General features: G+C 45.7%; 2 protein-coding genes across 13 annotated transcripts in view; both read left to right on the top strand.

Annotated features, from left to right (window-relative positions):
* The first annotated feature begins 357 nt into the window (after nucleotides 1-357).
* Nucleotides 358-21971, top strand: ELMO2 (engulfment and cell motility 2). Of its 4 annotated transcripts, none has more exons than XM_067307662.1 (22): nucleotides 358-448; nucleotides 7228-7353; nucleotides 7502-7542; nucleotides 8000-8072; nucleotides 8410-8460; nucleotides 9466-9647; nucleotides 12203-12302; nucleotides 12505-12656; nucleotides 12977-13055; nucleotides 13713-13748; nucleotides 16320-16370; nucleotides 16697-16819; nucleotides 17439-17573; nucleotides 17995-18099; nucleotides 18176-18284; nucleotides 18924-19060; nucleotides 19375-19538; nucleotides 19617-19729; nucleotides 20037-20144; nucleotides 20463-20545; nucleotides 20874-20951; nucleotides 21507-21971. In XM_067307662.1, exons 2-22 carry the CDS (start codon nucleotides 7276-7278, stop codon nucleotides 21705-21707), a joined length of 2199 nt encoding a protein of 732 aa, XP_067163763.1. In that variant the 5' UTR covers nucleotides 358-448; nucleotides 7228-7275; the 3' UTR covers nucleotides 21708-21971. The 4 variants fall into 4 exon arrangements, with proteins under 4 accessions (XP_067163763.1, XP_067163765.1, XP_067163766.1 ...); XM_067307663.1 differs by lacking the exon at nucleotides 358-448 and adding an exon at nucleotides 1762-1868; XM_067307664.1 differs by lacking the exon at nucleotides 13713-13748.
* Nucleotides 21972-22221: 250 nt separating this feature from the next.
* The window catches only part of SLC35C2 (solute carrier family 35 member C2), a 32474-nt gene continuing 27431 nt past the window's right edge, over nucleotides 22222-27264 (top strand). For 6 of the 9 annotated variants that reach the window (XR_010886027.1, XR_010886026.1, XR_010886030.1 and 3 more), the window contains exons 1-9: nucleotides 22222-22353; nucleotides 22427-22577; nucleotides 23772-23835; nucleotides 24058-24130; nucleotides 24318-24486; nucleotides 24774-24857; nucleotides 25201-25376; nucleotides 26088-26217; nucleotides 26364-26609. Coding sequence is in view for 3 of the 9 variants with exons in the window: in XM_067307862.1 (XP_067163963.1) it covers nucleotides 22255-22353; nucleotides 22427-22577; nucleotides 23772-23835; nucleotides 24058-24130; nucleotides 24318-24486; nucleotides 24774-24857; nucleotides 25201-25376; nucleotides 26088-26217; nucleotides 26364-26491 (1074 nt within the window). In the remaining 6 variants the exon portion in view is untranslated. Of the gene's footprint in view, nucleotides 22354-22426; nucleotides 22578-23771; nucleotides 23836-24057; nucleotides 24131-24317; nucleotides 24487-24773; nucleotides 24858-25200; nucleotides 25377-25500; nucleotides 25610-26087; nucleotides 26222-26363; nucleotides 27248-27264 lie in introns of those variants that run through there. The other 3 variants (XM_067307862.1, XM_067307865.1, XM_067307864.1) reach the window with 3 other exon arrangements.

Below are 27264 nucleotides of genomic sequence, written 5' to 3'. Positions count from 1 at the left end.
GCCACCTTACCCCCGAGAAAATGTTAACTTCACAAAACAAAACCGTACAGAATGAGGAATCTTGTTAAACAGAAACTGGCAACTAGAAATAAAATATTTGCAGTAACACAGCGACTAATGATTATATTGAAGGCTTAAAGCAAATGTACGGCGGGGGGGCGGGGCCGAGCCTGGGGGACAGGCCCGCCGCGGGGCGGGGGCGGTGGAGCGGGGCTGCCGCGGGGCGGGGCGCGCGCCGCCGGTCGCCATGGCAGCACGCTGGGAGCGCGTGACGCGCGCGCCGTGGCCAATCGGCGGTGTGGAGGCTGAGTGACGTCGGGCGGCGCCAGTGGCTGGGAGCCTCCGCGGCGGCCGGAGCTCGCGAGCGGTCGGAGCGCGGAGCGGCTGGCGGCGGGGCCGGGACCGGGGCCGGGGCCGGGCCGGGCCTGGCCTGGCCGCGTCGGGTCGGGTGAGCGCGGGCGGGGGCCGGGGCCGGGCCGGAGCTGGGCGCGTCGGCACCTCGGAGCGCTGCGGGCCTGGATCTGGGCTGGGCCGAGGCGCCGGTGCCGCCTCCGCCTCGCCCCGCGGGGCCTGCTGCCGCTCCGCGCCCGCGGCCCTTTCCTCTGGCGGGCTCGGGGCAGTGGCAGGTCCCCCGCGAGGCTCCGGCCTGCCCGCGGCCGCCGACCCCGGCTCCCCCGCGGCGCCGCCGGAGCTCAGGCTGCCGCTGCGGTCCTGGGGGCGTGCGAGGCCCGCCGCGCCGGCTTGGCGCCTGGGCCTGGGCCTGGGCCTGGGCCCGGGCCCGGGTCGCCCTGCCCAGCCGCCTTGGCTTCTGAGGAGCGGGCTGGGCGCTTCCCCCTGTACACCGAGTGGACCTGAAGCATAAATGAACAGTGCGTCATTAGAAAATTTTTATGGTAGCACCTCAAAGTGGATTTTGTTTCAGGCTTCAGGTGTTGCCGACTGGAGTTGCAGACTCTTTTCAGTTCACTTGAATGATTAAAAATAATAATAATAAAAACAGTTCTCTCTTTTTGCCTGTTACTGGCTATTTCTGCCTTTGCTAGGAGGCAGTCTGTTTCCAGCTGTGTTGGTAGTTGCAAGAGAAGTCCAGTGTCACAGACTTAGTGTTTTACAGCCAGAGTAGAGCCGCAGAGAGCCTTTGGGGGACCACAGGATTCCAGAAAGCAGAGGATCTAGATCTAGTAGTTCTTTGATTTCAATAATGAAGTATGTTTCTCTTTGTTGGTTTTATGAGACAAGGGTGATGACTGTTGCGTAGCCCTCAGATGGGACTCTGATGTTTGCTGCCCTCTCATTCCGCTCGGTGGAGGAAGCTGTCTTCTCTGCATGCTTGACCAGTCAGTCACCATCCTGATGTCATCTCCATCTTTTGTTTGGGGGACCACATCTTCTATTAGTACTACCATCTGGGGACTTGTTGAGAATGGACTAGGACATTTTGCTTCATCCACGGGTTTCAGAAGCTGTAGCTATTCACTGGTTGATTGGGGGTTTCTACTAGGCATTTTTTTTTCCCTTGGAATGTTCTTTCATCCTCCTCATTTTCATTCTGTGTGCAGCATGCTTTGCTCTCTATCTGTAATGAAAAGACGACTGAGTTTGTGAATAGGCAAATTCTATTTAAAATACTCTAGTTGTTTTAGCTTGCTGCTTCTCAGGAGTCTTTTGAATAGTGTGTTATGAGCTGCCCTGCTGATTTCTTCTTGCATTGCAGCCACCCCTACACCACTGCTTTGTGTGAAGGACCTCACTCTGCAGAAGCAGAGTGAATTCATCTTTGATGGATTTCAGCTTGGCTACTCTCTCTCTGTGAAAACCTGGGAATTGCTTACATGCTGTTACTGAGAAGGATGTGCTTTGAGAGACCAGTAAGTGACTGACAGCGATTATTGCATAGAATTGCAGCCTCTGTGCTGCCTCCCAGGAGCTTCTAAATGGTTGTCTTACCAGATATATCACTGTGGTGCACTGCAAAATGTCATGCCATTTAAAATTTAACATCTGTCACCTCTCCTATCTGCAGATGTACAGTGAAATCTTTTCAAAGAACACTTTCATCAGACAATTCCCTGTTAAGAGATTGACCTGAAGTACCCTTTGTGTCTTTAGTCCAGTCTCTATTCTACTCTTCTGGAAAGCTTCTGCTGAGTCACTGATCTATGTAGGTCCTTCAAGGGATTGTTTGACACAGGCTGCCTGATGAGTTTCTTAGCTCTTTGAATTTTTAATTCCTGATTCTCTGGGTTCTTCTGTTTAGTTAATTCGTTTCAGTGTCTGAACTCTTCCTTGGTAGGACCACGTGGTGTCTGTTCTGTGGTACTGCTGTCCAGTGAAATGGTCTTCAAGCTCCGTTTCTTTCACTTGTGTATTTGCTGTGCATGTTCGCTGACTGGAATAGGGAACGTGGTTTCTAGCCATGACAGGGTGTTAATTTGTGGAAGAAGTTCAGGGCAAACATAGTCTAATGTGTCACGGTGAGTTATTTTTCTGAGTTTGTATGCAACTGAAAGCTTTTTTTAATGAGATGTGAAAGTAGTATAATGCAACTTTGCTTGTTTTTGTTTTCAACAGCAAGGATATTGAAGGACACCTTAGCCCAAGCCTTCAGGTAGAGTGCATTGCCTCTAGGAGCTGTGGGCCAGCCTCTGCATCACTTTTTATTAATGAAACAGGAGATTTTATAGTTCTGTATAATTTTCCATACTATCAATATTTTTGTTTTAATATGCACTTCCTCTCCCCTAAATGATGCATGTTCTTCATAAGGGAGAAGGCATGTTAGAGATTTGTAAAGGCTTCTACCTATAATGTGGGCATTTTTGTTGTGGCATATGAAGCACTATTTTTCCTTGTACTCTGGTACAGACTTCTTTCTAACTCACACTCCTTATTTGAAAGACTTTTGTAACAACTTGCAGTATAAGCTGCAATATAAATAAACTGTGACTATACTGCAAGAGGCTGAAGGGAGGAGTGATAATCAGTCAGATGCTAATTAGTTATGAGTACATTAGTTAACAGACTTGCCGATTCAGATCTTGATACTCAAGGAAGTGATCTCTGAGCCTTGCCTCTTTCACTATGTATTTGCCGTTTCTTGAATACGGAATGGTTTTAGATGGTTTCTAGTCATGGGTGGGTTCATTTGTGGAAGAAGCAAGTATTTTTTCAGCTGCTGCGAACCAGTCTGGTTATTGGAGATAGTGTGCTTATGCAACATGGCTACAGTATCTCAGGCTTTCAAGTCTGGGCTATTGCAGGCTTTACTTGCTGAATGGAGAACTGTGAGTGGAAATCACGTACCGTTTGGGACCTGTTTGTTTCTAGACTTAATGGATGAAAGCTTGTACATCCTGCAGATTTGGGTCTGTCATGCAAATTGTGCATTTTCTTTGGGGTATGTATAGAAAGCTGCAATACTTCTTGTACACTAGTAATTGCTGTAGTGTGGGTAAAGACTTAGCTGATGAGTTACCTCTGTTTTGGGTTATTTCTGCAGCAGCAATATGAATGTCTGAAATCTTCTGTAATTCAGGAGGAGGAAGTGAGGAAGACTGATTAATCATTTTATTAGATTCTTCTCTCTCTTTAGTAGACAAAAGGATCAGATAAGCTATCAATTCTTAGGGCTGGTGCTATAGAGGTCATTGCTTCAGCAGGCTTTTTGGTTCTGCCTTGTTTCATTATTACAGTGTACTTGAACATTAATGAAAATAAAGTGTTTAGGATGAGAGGACTCATCTCATTTGCAGTGTGGCATGCTTGGGAGACTCTTTCCATCCTCAGAAGTATCAGGTATTGAGCATTGACTTGTGAACAGGCTGGGGATGACTGGTCTAGGTAGGCCTGCTATCAATATTAACCCCAATAATGAGTGCTGTACAGACAGCTGTAGTTTTCTAAATATGTCTGAGTCCACTCCTTTCTTTCTAGTTACTGCAAATCTGTAAGCGCTTTGCTCTGCCTGAGCGATGGGGCAAGGTGCTATTCTGCTTCTGGGTTCCATATGCTTTATTGTCTTAATTCCTAATTTACTTTGTTTGGACAAAAGAAGCCAGCTGCTTCAGGGTGAGTGTAGAAAAAAGGAGTACAGTCCCTTTTGCTGATTGTCCTGGGTATGAAAATGGCACCAGCAGCTGGATGTTTAGAGGCCACTTGTGCATATATTTGTTCCATTTTAACACATCTCTCTCAGCAAAGAGTAAATTGCCTATATGTTTTTCTCCTGGAGCAAGAGACTGGAACAGTGATAGTCAGAATTTGCTAAAAAAGAGGAGTAGGTTAACACATGCTCACTGGGTATGGAGACAGTGTCTCCACAGGACAGCATACGCTCCGTGCTTTCTGTTTGTCGGTCAGCCTCATTCTGTTGGCTGCGCAGGGTTCTTTGAAACACTGTTCTAACTGAGCTCTCAGCTGAGCAGTCTTCCTTTGTGTGACTTCATTTTGTCCAAGCTGGAGTATTTTTACTCGGTGCACATTTTTTGAAGGACAGCCTTTTCTGTTTGTTGTAAAGATGAAGGTGGTAAAATTTTTATCCAGAGAGAGTCCTGGAGAGGGAGATGGCTTGGTTGTCCTCCCTCCATGATTAGGAAGTGAAATATCAGGTATTGTTTGTGTAACTGGTAGATTCTAACTTATGTTTGTTTTTTTTCTTTTCTTTATAAGACGCATCACTATAGTTGTGCTTTTCTCTTGTTGTCCCCAAGACCTGTTCAGTCTGATTGAAATGTTTCTCTTGAGTTTGTTGCTCTTGCTGCAGCAAAGTGTTGTTTGTACACAAGACCAGCTCTTACCTGGTACATTAGCCTGAGCTTGCACTGTGCTGCTTATCTGAAAGGTTGGAGACATTATTATTTTGAGAACCTGACAAGGTTGAACCTAACTTGAGGGGGTTATGGGTGGTTCATCTTGACTGGCACTTTTCCACGTGAGGTGTGTCATTTTGTGGGTTTATGAAAACTTAAGCAGCTCTTAAGATTGATAATAAAAAGGAAAGAGAAGGCCAGAAGGAGCACTGAGTGTATTCATCTCTGTGAGTAGGAGAAAGCTGTGCATTGTCGGAATATTGTGAAATAAGAATCTGGTTTGCCAGATGCAAGGTGAGCAATAGAACTGTGCTGCAGCATGGCTCTTTCCCTGGGCAAGAATGTTTTTGTAGGATGGTTTACAGTGTCACACCATGATCTGAGCATGGACATAGTTACTTTTCAAGGGGTGGAATAGTAGTGTGGGCCAGGTCTGGCTGTTGTAGGAGTGGAGGAAGATAGTGTTCCGGTGATGCAATGCCGATCTCCCTTTTGGTTTGTCTGAAGCCCCAGATAGCTTTGGAATTCAAATTCTCTCTGTCCTGCAGGAACTGCAAAGACAGAGATGCTGACAATAGAGTGCATTGAGCAAGGCAGCTTCAGTAGGCCTTCTCATGGTAGGGAATGCTTGTTTTGGTAGGGGAAGGGCTTATTACCTTACAATGAAGGCACTCCCTGGAGAGAGGTAGTATCTGATTTGGTGGAGACTGGGGGACAAGGTTTGCTGCAATGGTAACACTGAGTATTTTCAGGAGGTGCTGTCAAGAAAATGCTGAACTTGTACTCCCATGTCCTCAATTTCAGCAGACAGGAGTAACTGTAATGTGACTATTGCAGAAGGCTGCACAGGAGACGATAGCTTTCTAGACTTGGAGCCAGAAAAAGGAGAGCTGCAGTTTGTGCAGTGAGTATCTGAACATTGTGGGTGAGGAAGCTGCCTAACCAGAGTGAGAAGGTAAACTCATGAGGGTTTAACAAGGGTGTGCACGCACGTGTATGTGCATGCGTGCAAGAACAGAGAAACATTAGCACACCTGAGTTTGCATATGTGTCCATGCAGTGATACCGGTCTCTGCTAGGGAGGAGGAGGGGATAGGCATGAGCTGCATTACTCTAGATCATCTGTGCATCTCTAGATAGTCATCTTACACTGGCCATGCACATGCGCTTTTTGTGATAGACTCAGCTGATTTCATAAAAATGCCCTTTTTCAAGACAGCCGTGTAGACCAAAATCCTGGGCCAGGTGTCTCTGTAGCTGCTTGGTCTTTGCTGATCCATGGGAAGTTTTCTCTTCTGTACTTCCCTTTAGAGGGCATTTGTCTTGCTGCAGGAAAACTCCAAAGCTTGCTGCTTTTCCATCAGGCCTTAGCCTGTCTTAACATCCTCTTCTCAGCTGATCAAAGAAATCAGGCTAATATATTAATCGTGAAACAGCGTCCCTGCTCTGCACTGGCTGATGTCTATTCTGGGAAATGGGAAGTGTGTTGCCCATAGGAGATACCGAATTGTACTTTGGGTGCTTATTATCTTCTTCAAGGTGTGCTGGAGATTGAGTCTCAGGAAGGGTCCTTAAGGACAGAACTTCTTTTGTGGCTGGTCAGATTTCAGTTTTGGCAACTTGAAGGCTTTGTACCCGAGAATTGCTGGTAGGGAGGATCATCTTCCTTATGATTACTGGCTATGGCCCTGTGGGAGAGAGCAGGACCATTTCTTCCTCCCAGGAGAGGACTAAAATGGAGCTGAGCAACTACATTTCTTTCCAGCCTCTTACTAACAGATGAAACACAGACCAGCATGTCTGACAACTGTCTGGGACCAAACCCTGGACACAAGGTTGTGCCTTAAGGCAGCTATAGGAGTGAAAGGTAGACTTCCACAGCAAATGTTGAATTAACTTTTCTGCTGTCATGGATTTTCATTTTTGGGATAAAGCTAATTGCTGCTACTCTGCCTAATCTGAGGAATGTGATTGTGACATCAATAATCACCAGCCCATGGGAGAAAAAATATTTAGGTCTCTAGTGGAGGGAGATACCTGGTCAGTATATTCATTTTCTCACATAAAGTTAGTAGCTGAGCCTAGGAAGCTATTGCTTTATCAGTCCCCCAGGCTGACCTGGGAGTATGGACAGTGGGTGGCAGATGGGGCTTTGTTGATTAGAGAGTTATGTTCCTTCTTGTGTGAGTACAAGTTCCCAAAAAATGTTCCTTAGCAGATGAGGTTGGCATACAACTTCACAATGTGCTGTTTTAGTATGAGGCCATGGTCTCTGGTACACTGGATGTTTTACCTGTACCTAGCAGGTCCAGCAAACCATCAGACTGGTTTTGTGTAGCCTTTTGAAGCCTGGTGGTAGGTGCAATGTAACAATTAAAATAGTTTTCAGAGAGCTGCTCACTGTCTTTTCTCTTAACAGGTGTGGGAGTGCATGCTGTCATAAAGGCACCCGGAGTAGTCTGGAGCAATGCCACCACCTTCAGACATTGTGAAAGTAGCCGTTGAGTGGCCAGGAGCCAATGCCCAGCTGCTGGAAATAGATCAGGTGAGATCTGGTAACCAGATGGGGGAGGAGGTAGTTTCTCCCCTGCCCTGCAAACTTGATACGGGAATGTGGGGAGCACAGAAATGAGCAATATTCCTTTCTGGTTGAGAGGAACATGGTTACTGAGGACTCTCTCTTTCTGTTCTAGAAAAGGCCTCTTGCATCCATCATCAAGGAGGTCTGTGATGGGTGAGTCTAGTTCTCTGGGAGCCCTTGTGGAGAAAGTTTGTCCCCCTCACAAGTCTTACTGGGGTACTGTGGAAAGTCTCTGCTACTTGTCAGTGTGCTTCTAGCATGGTTCATGCTGCCTCCTCTGAGTTTTGGCCATGGAATGGGCCGGGGTTTAATCAGGAACAAAATGATCCCCTAGAAAACAGGGGTTTTGCACCATTATTCCTCCTCTGAGTGTGTGTGTATATGTATGCCCTCAGGCTCCTGCAGTACATGCCTCTTCAGAGTTTCTACATAGCTTGACTTAGATGAGGCTGAAGTTCTCCCTGAGAGGAAGTTTTTCTCTCATCATTGGTGCCCTAGTTTCCAGTGCAGAGGCTTCACTTGTTCTTTCTACCCTCCTGGGATCAAGCTCCTATTCCTTACTGAGAGACAGAAGAAAGAGGAGAACTCGTGTATCCTTTTCCTTTGCCAGGTGGTCGCTGCCAAACCCTGAATACTACACCTTACGGTATGCTGATGGGCCTCAGCTGTACATCACAGAGCAGGTCAGTGTGAGGGGCAGAAACTTGCTCATGTTCTGGGCAAGAGTGGAGGATTCCCTGGATTAGTGTCGTAGAGTAATACTGTCCCCACTCCTTAAGGGGCAGCGTCTCTCCTATCAAAAGTATTCAGACTTTTAAAAAGTGTCATTCAACTGAGGAGGCTTTGCACTTCTCCCTTTGCTTGCCCATTGGTGCAAGAACTTAGTGGCTTGATTCAATACCCTCAGCAGGGTTGTGTGGTATAGAAACCCCTTTACTCATGCTTACAAGTGTGCACTGTAGATGCAGCTGCATTCCTTTTTCCCGCTTTGCTGTAGCTTAAAGTTTGTTTTTCTTTCAGACTCGCTGTGACATCAAGAATGGAACTATCCTGCAGCTGGCAGTCTCCCCGGTAAATGCTTCCTCACATCTCTCTTTCTCAGTAGCTGTCCTACTATAACAGGCGCTTTCTTGCCTCTCAGTCTTTCCTCCTCCCTCTCCCCAAACTGTAGGGGGCTCACCTTTGTTGTGGGCTGATCTACACAGTGAGATGCATGCTCTTGTTTTTCTTCCTGGTTGTGGCACGTATCTTTTCTTTCAACACTCTGCCCTTTCATAGGACTTTCTGTAAATAAATCCTTTCTGCGTTTTTATTGCATCTCCTAGGTTAGCATGTTGCAAAGCACCTGACAGACACATTCTCATGATAAGTGTAGTTATTATGAATTGGAAAGCAACAGTACTGGTGCCTTACTGCAGAAAGAAAAATAATAGATGAATTTGATCCAGTGGAGTGAATTATTGCTGTTGTGTCTTCAACCAGTTGTCCTCTGCAGACTTGCTGCAGCTACCTTCATTGAAATTCTTAAAGCTTTTTAGGCAAATGTCATGATGCATAGTTGGGAATGGAGGACTTTTATTTTTTTTGTTGAAGCTGATGGAGTGAGAGTAAATAGAACAGGAAGAAGTTATCTGGGCAAGAGATGATTGAGAGGGTATCGCTGATCTCTTTCTGAGAAATCTTACAGGATGTGATGTGGATACACAAAATGACCTTGCAGTTCTCTTTGAATCTAAGACAGATTGTTTTAACATCCTGTTTCTGTAGTGGTCTCATTCTAGCTTTCTATATCTACCTCCACTCAGCTTACCAAGATGGAATAAGTATTTACCCTACCGTGTAAAATAACATTTGACTCACCTGCTGGTCAGCTGTAGCTGTTGCCAAGGGTAGCATTTTTTTAGTCCATCTTAGGCTTGCAGACTGCTGCTACTTACCCTGTTGATTCTGGTATCTCTCTAGACTGTGTGTTCTCTCTGCCCGTCCAAGGACTCCTGACAGAATGCTGCTACTGCTGGCAGAACTCAGCCTGTGGGCGACTAGTCTGTAACAGGCAGCATCCCTGTTTCTTCCCAGTCTAGGGCAGCCCGCCAACTGATGGAGAGGATCCAGTCGCACAGTATGGAAGCCCGACTGGATGCCATGAAGGAACTGGCTAAACTTTCAGCAGATGTGACCTTTGCCACAGAGTTCATCAACATGGAAGGGATTACAGTGCTGACACGGCTTGTGGAGAGTGGGACCAAGCTTCTGTCCCAGTAAGTTTTCTATATTCCAGGACTCTGGGACAGGGCTATTGGGCTAATGGAATAGGGCCTCAATAAGGGTCTAATATTTCTTGCTAAAGTGGCATTAAGCAACTAACCTCACAGCAAATGTAGTAATTGAGACAAAGGCTTTCTAGTCTTTTACTAAATCTCAGGAAGGAAAAGGGAAGAAGTTGTGATTTGTGAAACTTGTGTTGAAAGGTCACTTTGATATTTTAGGTGACTTTTATTACCTTTCTTGTGCTCATAATCTCCCAGAGCAGAGTTACTATCTGTGGTCTAAGTGAGAAGGTAGCCTATGGAAAACCCACATGCAATTACATGCAAAAGCACTCCTGTAGAACTGGTGGCGTGTATGTGCCAATCAACAGCAAACGTAAGTTGCTGGCTCTCATATAGGTGATCAGCACTTTCTGACCTGCGTCATGAAAAAAATTACCATACTGGGCCACGCCGAAGGTCTGTTTATCTCAAGAAATGGAAAGGGCTAAGGAAAGTGTAGCAGGGAACGTATCGCTTTATAGTCTCCAGCTTCCAGCAGTTTTCAGCTTTTGGGTTTCCTGACCAGAAATTGTATCTCTCTGTTTTAAGAACCTTTGGGCATCTCTTCCATGAATTTCTGGATATCTTTTTAAAATCCATTTATGCTTTTGACCTCTACAGTACTGTGTGGAAATAAAGTTCCACAGTTCCTTGTGCTATATGGGAAAAAATACTTCCTTTATTTTAAACATGTTGCCTAACATTCATTTGGTTCCCTCTGTGTATTTTGTTATGAGAAATTGTAAATGTTCTCTATATGTCTTCTCCGTACCATATAATCTCTCTCATATCAGCCCTTAGTCATGTCTCTTCTAAGCCAAAGAGTCATAGTCTGTTAAGACTCTGTTCTGTGGAAGCCATTCCAGAGCACTAATCTTTCTTTCCATCCTTCCCAGTAGCTCTTTCTAGTACTACTGTGCAGTTGTGAGGTAATTTGCTTGTTACTCTTCGTCAGTTTGAAACCTACCTGTTTAACTTGTACTGTTTTGTTTCTTATCTTTTAATTATCTATTAATCCAAGAAAGGGCTTTGCCTTTTACCCTTTAACAGTGGGGGAGGGGGGAGTTAAGAGCCATCAGTGGAGCACCTTGTTAAAATCTTTTTGGAAGTCCAAAAGTAGTATATGAACTGTTCTCATCCTGTCCTCATTGATTTGTTCAGAGAGCTTTAATATGTATGTGAAACATAACTTCCCTCTGCAAAAGCTGTGGCAGTTCTTCACTGTTAGACACGTCTTCCTCTTTTTAGTAGTATTATTCTTTTATTATGGTTTCCACGTATCTTTCTGGTTACAAGTGCCAGAATTTCTGATATGTACTACTTCAGATTCCCCCTGGTGTCCTCTTTAAAAATTGGCATTATATTTGCCACTTTCTATACAATACAGTTAGTAGTTTAACAATGGTATGTTTTAGTTTCTTTGGAATTCTTGGGTAAATATCATCTGGTCCTGGAAATTTATTTTTCTTAATAATGAATTGTTCTAAAATATCTTATAGTGATGTTAAAATGACAGATTTGAAGACTTTTCTACCTCTTAAAGGAGAGAGGAGGAAAAAAAAATTCAACTCTGATTTGGAAATTTCCCTAAGGACGTTTATGGTGAACACTGATGCAAATCATTCACTTGGCTTTTCTGATATTATCTTCACTGAAAGCCCTTTTAAAGTTTTGATAATTTGTTGCTGCAACATACATGACTCTCCTATTTTGATAAATTAGCAACTAACATGTTTTCATTGCATTTCACAGACTTTATCCTGCTCTGTTCTGATTCTGTGTTAGGTTTTCCACGGTTCATCTGTTCTGGAGTTTTGTTTGAACCCAGATCCCTGTATTTGCAGAATGACACTTCATTTTGCTTGATTTTTTTCCTCCAGTGTTGGAACACGTTTGTTTGGTTTGTGTGTGTGGAGGGGTTATCCTTTTCAAAGATTTTTTGCTTGTTTTGTGATTATAAATTTACTCTGGAGCTCAAATACAAAGATTGTTTAAAAAAAAATAGCACTTGCAGATGGTCTAAATTTTCAGTTGATCATTTTAAGAGGCTTTCTTGTTTTCAAGGTTTTCTTTTGTTGTTGTTTTTAACCGAATGTCACTGTACTGAACATCTTGTTTTTGTGTTTGTTTTTTCCTCCCATGAAAGTGCTGAATTTGAGTAGTGGTACTGTGCACTGCTCAGGAATAAATATTGTATTGCTTCTTCTGTTGTTATTCCTCTGACTGATCCAGATGGTTGTCAGTCTCTGGTGGCTGGACTCAGGGCTACTTTTAATTAATGTTTGTAATCAATAAAAATAAGATATGATTCCACAAGGTAATAGGAGTGTCTGCATAAATGGAGATACTTTATTGCTTCCCCAGCTGCCAAATTGTAGTCTGTTTTATTAGGAGAAGGTGGTGATATTTTTCTCTTGCCCAGGTTATTCGGGTTGGATGAGCTTTTTCTGTGCTTTTTCTGTGTGCAGATCTCTTGTAACTAACTGCATTCTTCATTTTCTCAGTTACAGTGAGATGTTGGCATTCACCTTGACTGCCTTCTTGGAGCTCATGGACCATGGCATTGTCTCCTGGGATATGGTCTCAATAACCTTCATCAAACAGGTGAGTTTGGGAAAAGGGAGGGAGGAGGTGCTGTTTCATTTTATGCTTTAATGCAGATTTCAGGAACAGCAAGATGACTCTGAGAGCACAGCGTGCTCTAAAGACTTCATCCCAGCTTTCTGAGCCCTGTCTCCCTTAGCTGAAACTCACACAAGGTTTCCTGGATGGGTGTCAGCTGACCTGCTGGTTCATGTGGTTTTAGATTGCAGGGTATGTGAGTCAGCCTATGGTAGATGTCTCCATCCTCCAGCGATCCCTAGCCATCCTAGAAAGCATGGTGTTGAATAGTCAGACTCTGTATCAGAAGATAGCAGAGGAGATCACCGTGGGGCAGCTCATCTCTCATCTGCAAGTGTGAGTGTCCACCCACCACGAGTGGTGTGATCTAAATCAATGTCATGAATCTCTGTCAATTTGAAAATACATCCTTTTACATTTAAAACGCACCTCTGAATAATGTAGCTATCAGACAGCGATTTCTCTGTCAGCTCTTTGTATCTGTCTTGAAGGGTTGAATGACATCAAGGTAGATTACCTGGATCCTACATGTCCTTTGAAACACAAGACAGCTGTAGTAAATGTTCTTACAGTGCAGGCAAAGTAGTAGGCTGTAATGCTTGGTACTGTCTCTTCTGTTCTTATGTCTGATCTCCCTCTCATTTTTGTTTCTGCAGTTCAAACCAAGAGATTCAGACATATGCCATTGCCCTGATCAACGCCCTGTTTTTGAAGGCACCAGAGGACAAGAGGCAGGTCTGTACTTTCTTCTTAACATTAAACCTCAATAATGGTTATTGGCTGGCTGCTTACTTTGTCTCAGAAATCGTGTTGTCTGGGCAGGGCAGATCTCAGACCTTGCCAAGTGCTTAAATGCTGTTTCAGTGTGGCAGCACTGAAGAAAAAAGGCCATCCAATTGATAATGTGTACTGGAACAGCACATCAGTGGTGAGGAGATGCCCAGGAGGAAATACGAAAGGTCTGGGGAGACAGAAGGTAATCCTGTACCCAGCACAGAATTCTTCTGTGGAAAAAACAACAACCCCCCCCCCCCCCCCAAACCAACCAACCAAACAAAAAAACCCCCAAATTTTCCACGGGAGATTAGCACAAGGCAGAGGGAGGCTGTGGGTAGTGCCCTTGGCGTTGTATGTACTTACCAAACAAAAGAAAGGACCTTTCTTGAGTCCTATGGGGATGTCCCTGCTGCAAATGTGAGAAATAAACCACCTGTCCTACTCTGAGGAAACCCCAGAGATCTCAGCTACATGCAAGATGTGCGTATGTCTGTATTGTGTAGCTTTGCTGTGTTAAGCCTTTCTTCTCTAGTGCCCCCTTTGTGCTTTTTTTTCTGGACTCTGAGCTAAATCCTGTCTGCTTCTCTTTGTGCCTTTTTTGCTTTCTGCCAGCAGGACAAGCTCCTTAACCCGCTAGACCTGCCCATCACTGTAAGTAACCCAAGCCCGGGGGCTGGTCATGCATAACTGTAGGCATGATAGCTTTTCTCCAGTTATGCCTCCTTGTACCCCAGAGATGATGCATACAGGCTTCAGATAATGGATGAGTCTAGGGAAAAGGGGGAGGGGGGGACTACTGGTGATGCACTCAGATTTGGGGGGGGAGGGGGGAGAACGGGGAAGGGAGAGAAGATTCAGTAGCAGGAGAAATCTGAGTAACTTATGCACACAAGATATTAAAGATTATTCATAAAAGGCTTGCTTAAACTTTGGAAACTTTAGAAACTACAAAGCTGATCAAGTAAACTAATTTTAAAACTGGAACCAGATCTGTAACAGTCTGGGTCACTTTAAACTTACTAAAGCGTGAGTTTGCACCACAAATCTAACTTGCCTTAAGGTTAGTTTCATATGCAGCTAGGCCCTTGCAATGGCAGAGATGTTTGTGAAGAGCAGTCACAGAACTTAGTGCTGATAGTCTTGGGACTACAGCATACATTCTGCCTGACTTGTGACCTCTCTTTCATGGGTATTGTACCGTAAGAATGTTTTTCGCCTCCAAGGGAAATCACCTGTGATGTTAATAGGTTGATTTGGAATCTTCTGTCTCTGAGGTTCTGTTGCATTTTGTAGATTTCTTGGACAGTGCAGAGACTACTCCATTTTTGCCAAGGATGTAGTCTTTACATAGGTGGAAACTATGGTCTTAATAAATGTTCCATAATTTCTAAAATTAACAGATATGCTTAACACATCCCATTGAGGAAGAATGTACTCCTCTGTTAGTAATTTGGCTAAGATACTAAACTTCATACAAAAATCAAATTGCAAGGGATCTTTCACTCCCCCCGTCCCTTGCACACAATGCACAAGATCCTGTCCAGCAGCAAAGTGGGCAGTGCTGGAGTCTCAGCACAACATAGATGTCTTGACGGTGGTTAGGCCGTGTGTGTGGTCATGCTTCTTACTAAGCTATTCAAGATTGTTTAATTGTCTTTGTCTTTCCTGCTGTTTATCTGTTTCATCACCTGTTACTTCATCCCATGTACAAACTAATTTCTGTAGAGCAAGGATTTTTTGTTGCATGCATGAACAAATTCTAACAGCAGGTCTTATTCTAATACAGTAGTACCTTTTTTGAATAATAGTAAACAATAATAACTCAGAGGGCAGTGTATTACCTCTGAAACCACTTCCTACTTCATTTAGATGCTTCTTGGATACCTTCCACCCAAGGACTGACTCATTTTGATAGTATGTAACACATGAGCACTGCTGAACTTGCAGCCACTATGGCTTGGCTATCAGCCAGTATATCACTCTTCTGTTTTAGGAGGTTCCTGCCTTGAGCAATATGTTACCAAAAAGAGCGATAATGTGGACTCAGAGTGAAGCTAATATATGCATTTTACCATACTCCTTATGCGGCCTGTCAAGAAAAGGGTTGATATGAACAATTTGAAAAGTCTTGAACTGCTCAGATTGGACAGCTGATTGGGTACAATTGTCTAAGACTGCACATCATCTTCCAATTCTCAGTCTACACAGGATAGGAATATGAAGAGATCTCAAACTGACAGTTCTTTTGGACTTCTTCCAGATGACATATCACCCAACAGATTTTCCTTCCTCAATGGTTTTGCTTGTAGCAGCAAACTTCTGATAATAGTCCATCTTGCCATTAGTTCTTGAGCTGCTCTACTAGCAGGCGTAATGAGATTGTTGATATTTTAAAAAACACATCTTCAAGACTTAATGAGAAAAGCACAGGTTAGATTTTGCAGGTGCATGTGCAACTGGTCTGAGAGCTGAAGGCTTGCATCAGATACTTAAATCTATTTGTCATCATGACTTGATGACTGGGAAATACGCTTCATCTGGGCAAGGAAGCCATTCAGTAAAGGTAGTAACCAGAAGCTTTCCTGGAAGTTTTCCTTTAATCGTGAAAATTATTTACCCTTTATTTTTGTAACCTGAAATGTTTCTGCAAATTGTCCTTAAACTGACTTTTAAACATCTGTTTAGGAACTGAGACAAAGGAAGTGTGAACTTCAGAGGAAGTGTTTTGAAGGGGGTCAGGGAGAACTGTCCCCTCTGGTCCATGTTACCTTGGGTGTATACCTAGGTGCAGAAAGCTTGGGCCCTCTTTTTACTATGGAATACTCATTGCAAAAACCTATTGCAGCTGCCAGACTTTCTGGGTAACACACAGTACACTCCCTGCTGCAGTATCTCCTGATACTGAAGTATCATTAGATGTACAGTACTAGGCCAGGCTTTCTTGTTTTCTAAGACTACTCTAGTGCTTTCTTCCACGCTAATGTTGTTTTGTAGGACAGCCATCCATGAGTTATGCCACGGTAAAGATGACCCTTGCATCCCAACTTGATGCTTGCTTTTTTGTGAAACCCCCATGCTACAGACCATCTGTAGTAGAAGCAATTTACCATGTGCCAGCACTGTCTCCAGCTCATAGGCTTCATTCTTCCTCTCCTTTCTGCATGATGTAGGTATTTTGTTTATATTTCACTCATGTTGATTTCATCTCTAAATCCCCAACAGGAAATGGCTAATGCATTTGCCCAGAAGCACCTGAGATCTATAATCCTGAATGTGAGTATGAAATGACAGAGAGCTTCCTAATGTTTTCTTAGTAGAGGTCTCACTTGCGTAAAGTGTAAATCCTGCTGCCCTCAGGGCACTTCCAGAAGAGTAAATATTTGAAGGGTGGAACTGGAGCTGCTTGTTCAAAAGTGCATTAACAGCATGCTTCTTCCTGATGTTACAGAGTGTATCATTATGCTTCTGATGGAATATGGAGGTTAAACAGCTGAATTTTCATATACGAGATGTACATGTTGCCTGACATATGCCTACAGCTAACTTCTCAGTGTCTATTTGTAGTCTCTCCAGTCCTCCCCTATCCTTTATTTTTGCAGCATGTGATCAGAGGAAACCGCCCAATTAAAACAGAAATGGCACATCAGCTGTACGTGCTACAGGTCCTGACCTTTAATCTCCTGGAAGAGAGAATGATGACCAAGATGGACCCCAATGATCAGGTCACTATTAGAGCTGAGTAAGATCTGATGGAATAGGAGGTACAAGGGGCCTGATTCCTGAGTTGCTTAGCTCCACAGAATTTGCAGTAGATGGTGCTATAAAGTTTCAAAACCACCCCTTGCGCTGTCATCTTTGAGATTCAGATGTTCTCATCACTATCTTGCTGTATGCTGTAGAGCTTTTCAGGGCTATAAGTGGTCACTGGAAGGCACATCCTTACTTGACTAATGTGATACCAACTATCAAACTGATTCCTCCACTTCTATGGAAGGCAAATCCTTTTATCCCATGCATTTGCTGATGCAGTGTGCAAGGAAGCTGGACACTTTTTAAGGTGTCTGTTAATCAGTTCTTTGATTTATTTAGTGTTGAATGAGGAATACCTTAGCAATATCTGAATGCCTATAAATTGTCTTTAGCTAAACTTGGGGCAATCCAATGTGTTGAAACTTGCCTTTTTCAAATAGATTGTTGCTTCTTGCATAAAGGTTACCTTGACCTTTGGCACCTGTCTGTGTTCACTGTGTGAGCTCTGAGGAGAGATGGGACTGTACATTATGTGAAAATACCACCCTAGCAATTGCTCACGTTACTATTTTCCTGCCTTCTGTCCCTCAGGCACAGCGAGACATCATATTTGAGCTGAGAAGAATCGCATTTGATGCAGAGTCTGACAGCAACACTGTCCCTGGCAGTGGAACAGAAAAACGCAAAGCTATGTACACCAAGGACTACAAGATGCTGGGATTCACTGTATGCATCTAGAGAGAGTGCTGGCTTTAGAGCATGTAAAGGCAAACTAAGGAATCTCCATCAGAATGGTGGGAAAACAGGAACTGAAGCAGCTGTTTGCTTCACCATACTTCTATGGCTGAGTTTCAAAACTCCAGGGGACATTATTGTGAACTTGCTATTTGGTTAAATCCCAGGGCTCATTAGGCACGTTCTCTGGAGGTATTTATGTATCACGCACAACTATTCTATGAGGAACTCAGAATCAGCCTATCTTCCAGAAAGTTTGGATAGTGTTGTCAGCAGGTATCAAGTCTACAACTTGGATAGATGTTAAGGAGTGCTTGGGGGACAGGCAGATGTAAGATTCATTCGGAAAAGCTTCTCTCACCATTTCTTGAGACTAACTGGTTTGGGTTATTTCTGCATGTTCTTTTCACAGAATCACATCAATCCAGCAATGGATTTTACTCAGACGCCTCCAGGGATGTTGGCATTGGACAACATGCTCTACTTAGCCAAATTTCATCAGGACACCTATATCAGGGTAAGTGAAGCTGCTACTTTTTGCGGATATTAACACCTCAGCATCTCTGGCTGTGTGTTGCATCCTCTTCCTGTAGATTGTTCTGGAGAACAGCAGTCGAGAAGATAAGCATGAGTGTCCTTTTGGGCGCAGCGCCATTGAGCTTACCAGAATGCTTTGTGAGATTCTGCAAGTTGGGGAACTCCGTAAGTAGCACTTCTTACTCCCAGCTTCCCAAGTTGTTGGGCTGATGCTTCCTGAAGTAGCTTACAGGCTGCCTAAGATTCACAAGCATTTGTAAGTCAGTCTCACTTCTGCCTTGTAAGGATGGGGAGCTTGGAGTTGCACTGTCAGTGTGCCGCTGGTAGTATCAGTATTGAAGTAAGAAATGTCATTGTGTAGACTTTGCTTTTCCTAAAATCTGAGGCAAGTGGAAGGCCCTCTCCTGAAGCTTCAACAGGGCACTGTATGAAAAACACTCTAGAAATTGTCAAGAACTTGAGAAAAGTTAAATAGCTCTGACAGCCTCAAAGCAGCATTCTGAGACACTTAGCCATGATAAGAAGTACTACCAGAGGAAAGCACAGAACAACTGCAAGCAGTCGTTTGGGGGATAGTCTGAAAAGTGTTTATCTGTAGGAGAGGCTCGCATGGTGAAGACTGGGGATAGTTGCCATTCCCAGCATGGACTGTCTGTGGGGAGACAAAGCACTGAACTGTCTTCGTCTCTTTGAGTTAGTGCTCTTGTACGCCATCATCTTCTTGTCACTGCAGTGGGTTTAGTTATTCTTAGTAGCTCTTGTGCTATTTGCTCTGATGGCTGTGGTTTCTCTTTCTTCCTGAAGCCAATGAAGGCCGGAATGACTATCACCCCATGTTTTTCACCCATGACCGTGCATTTGAGGAGCTGTTTGCCATCTGCATCCAGCTGCTGAACAAGACCTGGAAAGAAATGAGGGCGACAGCAGAAGATTTTAATAAGGTCGGAGTAAGGAGAGGTGTCTGGGCAGAACCTTTTACTGAACAGCATGTGTTCACTTTGTAAAGAGTAAGGGGCAAAAGGTATGACAGAATACTGACTGGAGCTGTAAAGGAGGGTGGTCCACCTTTATTTGGTATGACCTCTGGTCATTTTTTGTTCTTCCAGGTCTTCAAAGTCATCAGTAGGTTGACATTCCTGGCCACAGTCATTTCTTGCCTGTTCTTTGAGGTCACCTACTGAGCTCTGGAGTGATTCTCTTCTTCCATTAAACAGGAAGAATGTGACTTGCTTTTGTCCCTGTCCAACCTCTTTAGGTTATGCAGGTTGTGAGGGAACAGATCACACGGGCTCTCCCCTCCAAACCCAACTCCTTGGACCAGTTCAAGAGCAAACTGCGCAGCCTGAGCTACTCTGAGATTCTGCGATTACGCCAGTCTGAGAGAATGAGCCAGGATGACTTCCAGTCACCACCCATTGTGTAAGTGCCTAATGGGCACAATTGCCTTCCATGCTGTGATCTCCCATTCCTGCTTACTCTTCCATTTTTGATTGCCAGGGAGCTGAGAGAGAAAATCCAGCCTGAGATCTTGGAGCTGATAAAGCAGCAGCGCCTGAACAGGCTCTGTGAGGGGAGTAGCTTTCGAAAAATTGGAAATCGCAGAAGACAAGGTGAGGTGACACTGTCTTCGGTAGTTGTTTGTGTGAAGAACTGAAGGCAAATAAGGCCTGGTGAATTAACCTGTCAGCTGACATGTTGCTAGAAAGGGAAGCTGGTTACCTTGGCTGGCTATACCAGCCAGTGGTTTGGGATGCAACAGGTGTGCACTTTTAGGAATACAGCCATCCCCTCATGAATAGGAAGCAATGCTGAGGAGTCAGGGAAATGGAAGGATTGGATCTGGAGACTATAATACAGTGGCTATAAGACCTTATGTGAATGATCTTGTTCAGCTTGCGCTACTTTTATATGTTCCAGAAAGATTTTGGTATTGTCGCCTGGCTCTGAATCACAAGGTGCTACACTATGGAGATCTGGAAGATAACGCTCAGGGGGAAGTGACCTTTGAATCACTACAGGAAAAAAGTAAGTCCAGATTACTGCTGTGAGCACACCGTGGTGTTCTTTGCTCTGCCATCTAGAGGCTGTTACTAGTACCAATCCCAGAGAGGAAGTGGCTGAAGCCAGAACTGGGATAAGATCACTTTTTGATAATTGCATAAATCATTTGTGAGTCTTGGCAATTGCTCGGTATTCCTTATAACAGCCAACTGTGTTACTGGTAATGTTTTGTAAAACTCCAGTAATGGGCAAAACCAGGGACAATACTTGAAAAGACAAAGCGAGTTCTGTCCCTTCCTGGTTAGGATTTCCTGTTTGTGACACTTACTTTTTCACTGCTAGTTCCAGTTGCAGACATCAAAGCCATTGTCACAGGGAAGGATTGTCCACATATGAAGGAGAAAAGTGCATTGAAACAGAACAAGGTAATTGCTCCCTTTTTGCCTACAAATAATGCCTAACACTATACTGTTGAAAACAGTGGAAGCAAGCCACAGTCTTCCGCATTGCAACTTCTCGTGTGTATTGTTTACAAAAAATCTCGTATCTGGGACTTTTCCCAGTGCTAGTCTGCAATTGGTAGGTACTGTGAGCATAGCCCTGTTATGCTGTAGGCCACTCAGAGCTGCTCAGAATACTGATTTGGGAAAGTGCACTGAGCTGCAGCTAGGTGACTGCTCTTGTTGGGTTAGTAGGCAGAAGGTGCTGTGATGCTTTGTTCAGTCAATGAGTGAAAGATTCTTTTCCATTCAGGAAGTGTTAGAATTGGCCTTCTCGATATTATACGACCCTGATGAGACCTTGAACTTCATTGCACCTAATAAATATGAGGTAAGAAAGATGGCGGTTGAGCAGTAGACTGTAAAGCAATTAACAGTGTACTTGGAGACTAAGAAGGATCAGTTGCTTCTCATTAAAGGCTCGAGCAGGATGTCTTCCACCAGTTTCTTTCTTAAAAATTGTTGCTGGTGCTTTGTGTGACTCTTCCTTTTTCTCAGTTATGCTTCTGTTTTAACAAATTCCTACACTAATTTCCCTTGGACTGGGCTGCTAGTTTCTTTTTTCCTATAAAGTTGATTGTTCACTCTTCCCTATTCTATGAGGGGAAAATAGCCTAAAATTGTTTTGCCTTTTCTGCTGTTTTGCCACAATACAAACTCCTGGCCCTTTCGCTGGAGGCCTGGGTCATGCTTACCTCTAGGTTTCTAACTTCCATTGGAAATTTCTGTGGGCACTGTTCTTCCCCCCCCCCCCTTAGGTTAACTCCCTCCTATGTTACCTATTTTGGAGCTGTATCGAAGTATTTCTATATGTTGCATGGATGGAAAAATTCAATATAACCTATGGTTTATGCCTGGAGCTGTGAATTATCCTTCTTCTCCACAGTACTGTATCTGGATTGATGGGCTTAATGCGCTCTTGGGGAAGGACATGTCCAGTGAGCTGACCAAGAGTGACCTGGACACATTGCTGAGCATGGAAATGAAGTTGAGACTCCTGGACTTGGAGAATATCCAGATCCCTGAAGCACCACCCCCTATCCCTAAAGAGCCAAGCAGCTATGACTTTGTGTATCACTACGGGTGATGCAGGCTGAGTGGTGTGGGCCACTCCAGGCACCCTCAGACCCTGCAATGTGACACTGGCACTGCCGTTGCTTGCGTGGGGCCTGCTGCAGGCACTGCCGGCTCGAGCACCGCTTGGGTGCCCGGCCAGCCCCAGGACTGGTCCCTGCCCCCTCGTAGCGGCGCCCTGGCCGTGCCGTCGGGGCGGGGCCGGGCACAAGCGCCTGTCTCATCACTGTACAACTTTTGTATGAGTTAAATAATAACCATTAGCACTGCTGTGGCACCCACCGCCTCTGTGCCCTTCCTGCGTCCAGCTGCCAGCCTGCGCCCTGCCGGCTTCGGCTTGGCCTGGCCCTAGCGCGGACTCGGCGGCGCGGGGCGGGGGCTCCGGCGCCGCCTTCTAACGGGCCTGGCGCCGCCCCCGGCGGGGCCACGTCGGCAGCGCGGCGCGGCGCGGCCACGTCGGCGGCGCGGGGCGGGACGGGACGGCGCGGCGGGGCCGGTCCCGACGGGGCCACGTCGGCGGCGCGGGGCGGCGCGGCGGAGCCGGTGCCGGCGGGGCCAGCATGGCGGCGCTGGGGCGGGCGGCGCTGGCGGCGGCGCTGGTGCTGCTCTACTACGGCTTCTCCATCGGCATCACCTTCTACAACAAGTGGCTCATGAAGGTGAGGGGGCGGCGGCGGCGGGGGCGGGCGGCGCGCGGCCGCGGTAGTGACGGGCGGCTGTCGGTTCCCGCAGAGCTTCCGCTTCCCGCTCTTCATGACCCTGCTGCATCTCCTGGTCATCTTCGGGCTGTCGGCGCTGGCCCGCGCCCTGGCGCGCTGCTGCACAGGGCGGCCGCGGGCCGAGCTCTCCTGGTCCGACTACCTCCGCCGGGCGGCGCCCACAGGTACGGGCGGCGCCGGGCGCGGACGGGGCGGAGGGGGGGGCCGGGGCCGGGGAGGGCGGCGGCGCCCCTGCGGGGTGGAGGAGCAGGAGCGAAGCGCTGAGCGTTTGCTCGACGGCGCCCAGGCGGTTGTCACGCTTGGGCGGCCTCTCGGGCCTCCTGGAGAGCCGCGTTCGCTTGCGGCGCTCAGGCTGGGGGTCCTGGGGCGCTCTGCGCCCGGGCGTCGCAGCGCCCGGAGCAAGCGGGGTGTCTGCTGCATCCCTCGGCGCAGGTGTGAGCCGGGGGGAGGCCGTGAGTATGGCTTGCACAGCTGTCTTGCACTGCTGACGTGTCCTGTGCATTTCAATAACCATGGTCTAGACTCAGCTGTTTACTTTAAGCTTTAGATATGCTAGGCTTATCAGTTGTGACAAAACTAGTTAAAACATATAGAGGCTGAACTGAACAAATTTTTCTGAAGGAGTCAGTGAAATGCGTGTGAAAGTACAATGAGAGCATTGTGGAATATCTCCATAAGTTATCTCTGCGGGATATTTCTTCTCTGTAATGTTGATATTAAGTTATGCATTTATATTATTTCAGTAGTTTTTTCTGGTGGGAGCTTCTTGGTCTTTATGACTTGTAAATTCATGATATATGATACACAGAACTGCAGTAGCTGAGACCAACAAGTGAAGCTCATGCTCAGAATACAGAACACCATCTACTTACCTCAGCAGTTCTTGGTAGTATGTTATCCTGGTTTGGTCGCCTTCGTACAAGGGAAAATAGACTGTAACAAGAGCTGGACCAGGATTAGGGATCTGTAATCAGGTTTGTTGCCAGACTTGCCTCTTTGCACTTCTTGCAGTGGCCTTCTTACTTACGAGCCATCACACTCTGATATATTCAAAAATACTTTAAATATTGCAAATCTATGATGGCTTTCAATCACAGGGAGGACAAGAGTTGTTTCTGGGCTTGTGTGTAGTATGTATTCTGTTGGCATGGTGTTGGACCCTACTTTCATCACAGGGAACAGGATAGAAATATAAAGAGCTGAGAATATCTGGGTTGTGTTGGCATAGAAAAGTTCACCTGAGGAAAGTAGTTGTTTTCTAGGTCTGCTCTTCTCTCCATGTTCCTGATCAAGTAGCAGGGGGTTTTTTATGCTGTGGAAGAAGGTTAACTTCAGGATTTTTTTCTTTGCTTCCTTAGCTTTGTCAACTTCCTTGGATATTGGGCTGAGTAATTGGAGCTTCCTATACGTCACTGTCTCCCTGTGAGTACAAATCCCAACCTCCCTGGGATTCCTCTGGTGGAGTTTGGAAAGTGCTTTGTCAGGGTCAGTTTCCTGGATGGGCACATGGCCTAGTGGGATTGGCATGCAGGGGACAATGATAGTTTGTCAGTAGCAACATAAAACTGGGTGGTCTAGTTCCTAATAGTGGTTTACTGGGAAGGACTGCAGTGGAGAAGACTGACTGTGTTTTGGTCCTTACAGCTACACGATGACCAAATCCTCTGCCGTTCTCTTCATCTTGCTCTTTTCACTACTCTTCAAACTGGAGGAAGTGGTAAGGGTCCCATGCAATGCTTTAGGGAGGCAGAGGGTCAGGCCCAGGAAAATATGCTGTACAGTACAGAGAAATATATAAATGGAAGAGGAATGCAGATGTGTGGATGGATCTGAAGGAGAGGAAGTGTCTGTCTTTGTTCAGCTCCAGGAGTCTCTGTAGTGACTTTGTGTTTGCTCTCACCCAGAGGGTGGCATTGGTGCTGGTGGTTCTGCTCATCGCTGGGGGGCTCTTCATGTTCACCTACAAGTCCACGCAGTTCAACACACAGGGGTTCATGCTGGTGCTGTGTGCTTCTTTCCTTGGGGGTATTCGCTGGACTCTCACGCAGATACTTATGCAGAAGGCTGAACTGGGTATGTAGGGAGTTAGGAAGTGGGTGATGGTGCTGGCAGTGGGGAGGGGAATGAGGAGGTGGTAGCCTTGCTGCAGATATAAAACTTCCTGTGTAAAGAATGGTGTTCAAAACTTGGGACAGCGTTGTTTGTTGACAGGCAGTGAAAGTGGCTTGGCCTCTGCAGCAACATAGGGATGGGCATTACAAATAAGGTATATGTCTAAAAGTAGCACTTGTAAAGGCTCCAGGAGCTATGCTGTCCCTGGCTTGTTGCTACCTGTTCTGTTACTGATTCTCCTCTTTCAGGGCTCCAGAACCCCATTGATACCATGTTTCACCTGCAGCCGCTCATGTTCCTGGGGCTCTTCCCTCTCTTTGCTGTGTTTGAGGGTGCGTGAGTTAATTAGTGAAAGCAAGGGCAGCTTTTTGGAACGGTTGGGGAAATTGCTCAGCAGTTTGTTGTCCGAGATGATTCACGAAGATAAGTGAACAGCTACAAATTTTATGAAGTAGTTAGAGACCTTGAGTTAAAACGACTAAGATAGCCTTTGTATTGGCAAAATATTAAAGAGTATACAGGAATAGTAGCATGGCATACTTCTGAAAATAAGGGCTTAAAGAACTGGCTCAACATCCTCCTGATAGTGGGATGTGAGCAGCCTACCCCTATCTTGTTGTGGGGCATCCTGGGTGTTGGCAAAGGTACTCTACTGCTCACTTTCTTGTTCCGTAGGCCTGCCTTTATCTGTATCAGAGAAGCTCTTCCGTTTCCACGAAGCAGGAGTGCTGTTCTCTCTGATAGGAAAGTTGTTCTTGGGTGGAATTCTTGCCTTTGGACTAGGTTTTTCTGAGTTCCTCTTGGTTTCCAGAACATCTAGCCTCACCCTTTCTATTGCTGGCATTTTTAAGGTAAGGCATGGTTCCAGTGCTAACACCAGAAGGCAAGTATTGTGACATCTCTAATGGCCCTTGGGTGGTGGGGACTTTCTTACAGCCCTAGAAATGATCTCCTCTTATTTCCGTTCTTGCACAGGAGCTTGCTGCTTTGCCTTGCAGTCTCTGCAGTGAAGTCCCTATGGTCCCTGCTACCCTAACAGCAAGGGGCAGAGGCTAATGGCTGCTTTACAGGAAGTACCATTAAGGTCCAAAGTTTGTTGGGCTCTAGGAGAGGCTCAAATACATGGGCCTCATGACTGATGAATGCTGTGGGAGGGAAGGCGGGTAAGAAGGGCATTCTCTTGCATTGGACCTGGTTAAGGACAAACCACTGGTTTGAGGTAACTCATTTGACCTTGTATGGCACGTTCTCCACTCCTTTGAAGAGTCTAGTGCATGTACTTTTGAGCTGAATGATGACATGCAAAACTTGTCATCCTTGGTCTGGAAGTCGCAGAATTCCTGTGTAGCCAAGCTATGCAGTCAAAAGACTTAAAATCCCTGATCCTAGAGTTTGGCAGTTTGTTCTGTTTCTTGAATCTGTTTTTAGAACTCTCCACACTGAGAAATATGCTGAGGGAAATTAGCAGCTTGGCATCTTGATATTGGCCTGAGCTGTAAAATATATTGTGCCTGCCCCATCAGGTCCTGCCCTGCCACCTCTCATGTTTTTTCTTTCCACAGGAAATCTGCATTTTACTCCTTGCCACGCGTGTGCTGGGAGACCACCTCAGTCTCTTGAATTGGCTGGGCTTTGCTGTCTGTCTTTCAGGAATCTCCCTGCATGTCATTCTCAAAGCCATCAATTCAAAAGGTGATTCTGTTTTAAATCCCTTTCTGTTCCTCTGTAGTCATTCCTGTAGTTTCAGTGGGAGCTGAGTCTGGTCCCAGCTCCTTGCCAACGTCAGATTTGATGGATATTCTAGTGAGTTAGTCACTAAATGGACTATCTGCACGCAGGTGAAAAAGCACTGAAGCTACATAAAGAGGCCAGCTCCAACCCTGACCTGGAGCTGCTGCTGCGACACACTGAATGTGGGGAGGAGGAGGAGGAGGAAGAGGATGTTGGAACTGCACAGCAACACTGACTGAGCCTGAAGCACAGCGTCCCCTGCTCTGTGTCCTTACTGGACCTACCTGACATCTATCTAGGAGGAAGGTCCAAGAGTCTCTGTCCATGACTTCCCAAAGGAGATCCAGGGCCTGGTGAGAGTCCTGCTGTTCTACTACTCTGTGGGTCTGTGGAGGCTGCGCATGAAATGGGCAGTGCCCCTCTCCCAGAGAGTGAACTTGGAATACAAGCCCTGGATCTGTGGAAGTAGAATGGAGTGGTGGGATTGGGGAATGCTATAGAAAACTCACTGGGGAATCCTGAAGACTGCATAGTGAGAGTGAAAGTTATGAACTGTAGAGTGAGCATGGGCATGTCTGAACTGCAGGTTGAGTGGTTCAGGGATCATTTTACTGTTGTTTAGACTTTGGCTACCAAGGGGGAAGGTAGATATGTCTTCCTACACTTTCCTTATGGTTCTGCCAAGTGGGAGCAGATGATCATATATAAATGCAAGACTTGCCCCAATAGGAAGAAGAGCCTTTGACCCTGGTAACCTGTGTTCTGTGTGGATGATAAGGTGAGAAGTAAGTGTCTGCTGGTATTTTGGACCAATTGGACATAGTGGAGTGATGATGGGGGAAGAACAGGGAGATGTGAGTACCGCTGGCCCAGCAGGCCCAGGGGAGAGAGCAACATCACAGGAGGTATTGCTTGAGGAATAACCTTAGCAGAAAGTATGTGAGTGGGTGGGTTTTTTTGTTTTGTTTTAATAAAATGGTTTTCTGATGCCCTTCTGTCTGTACATTG

The sequence above is a fragment of the Apteryx mantelli genome, chromosome 18, assembly GCF_036417845.1.
Source record: "Apteryx mantelli isolate bAptMan1 chromosome 18, bAptMan1.hap1, whole genome shotgun sequence".
NCBI classification, from domain to species: domain Eukaryota; kingdom Metazoa; phylum Chordata; class Aves; order Apterygiformes; family Apterygidae; genus Apteryx; species Apteryx mantelli.
Note: the sequence above shows the minus strand (reverse complement) of the source record. Positions and strands in the feature narration are given on the sequence as shown.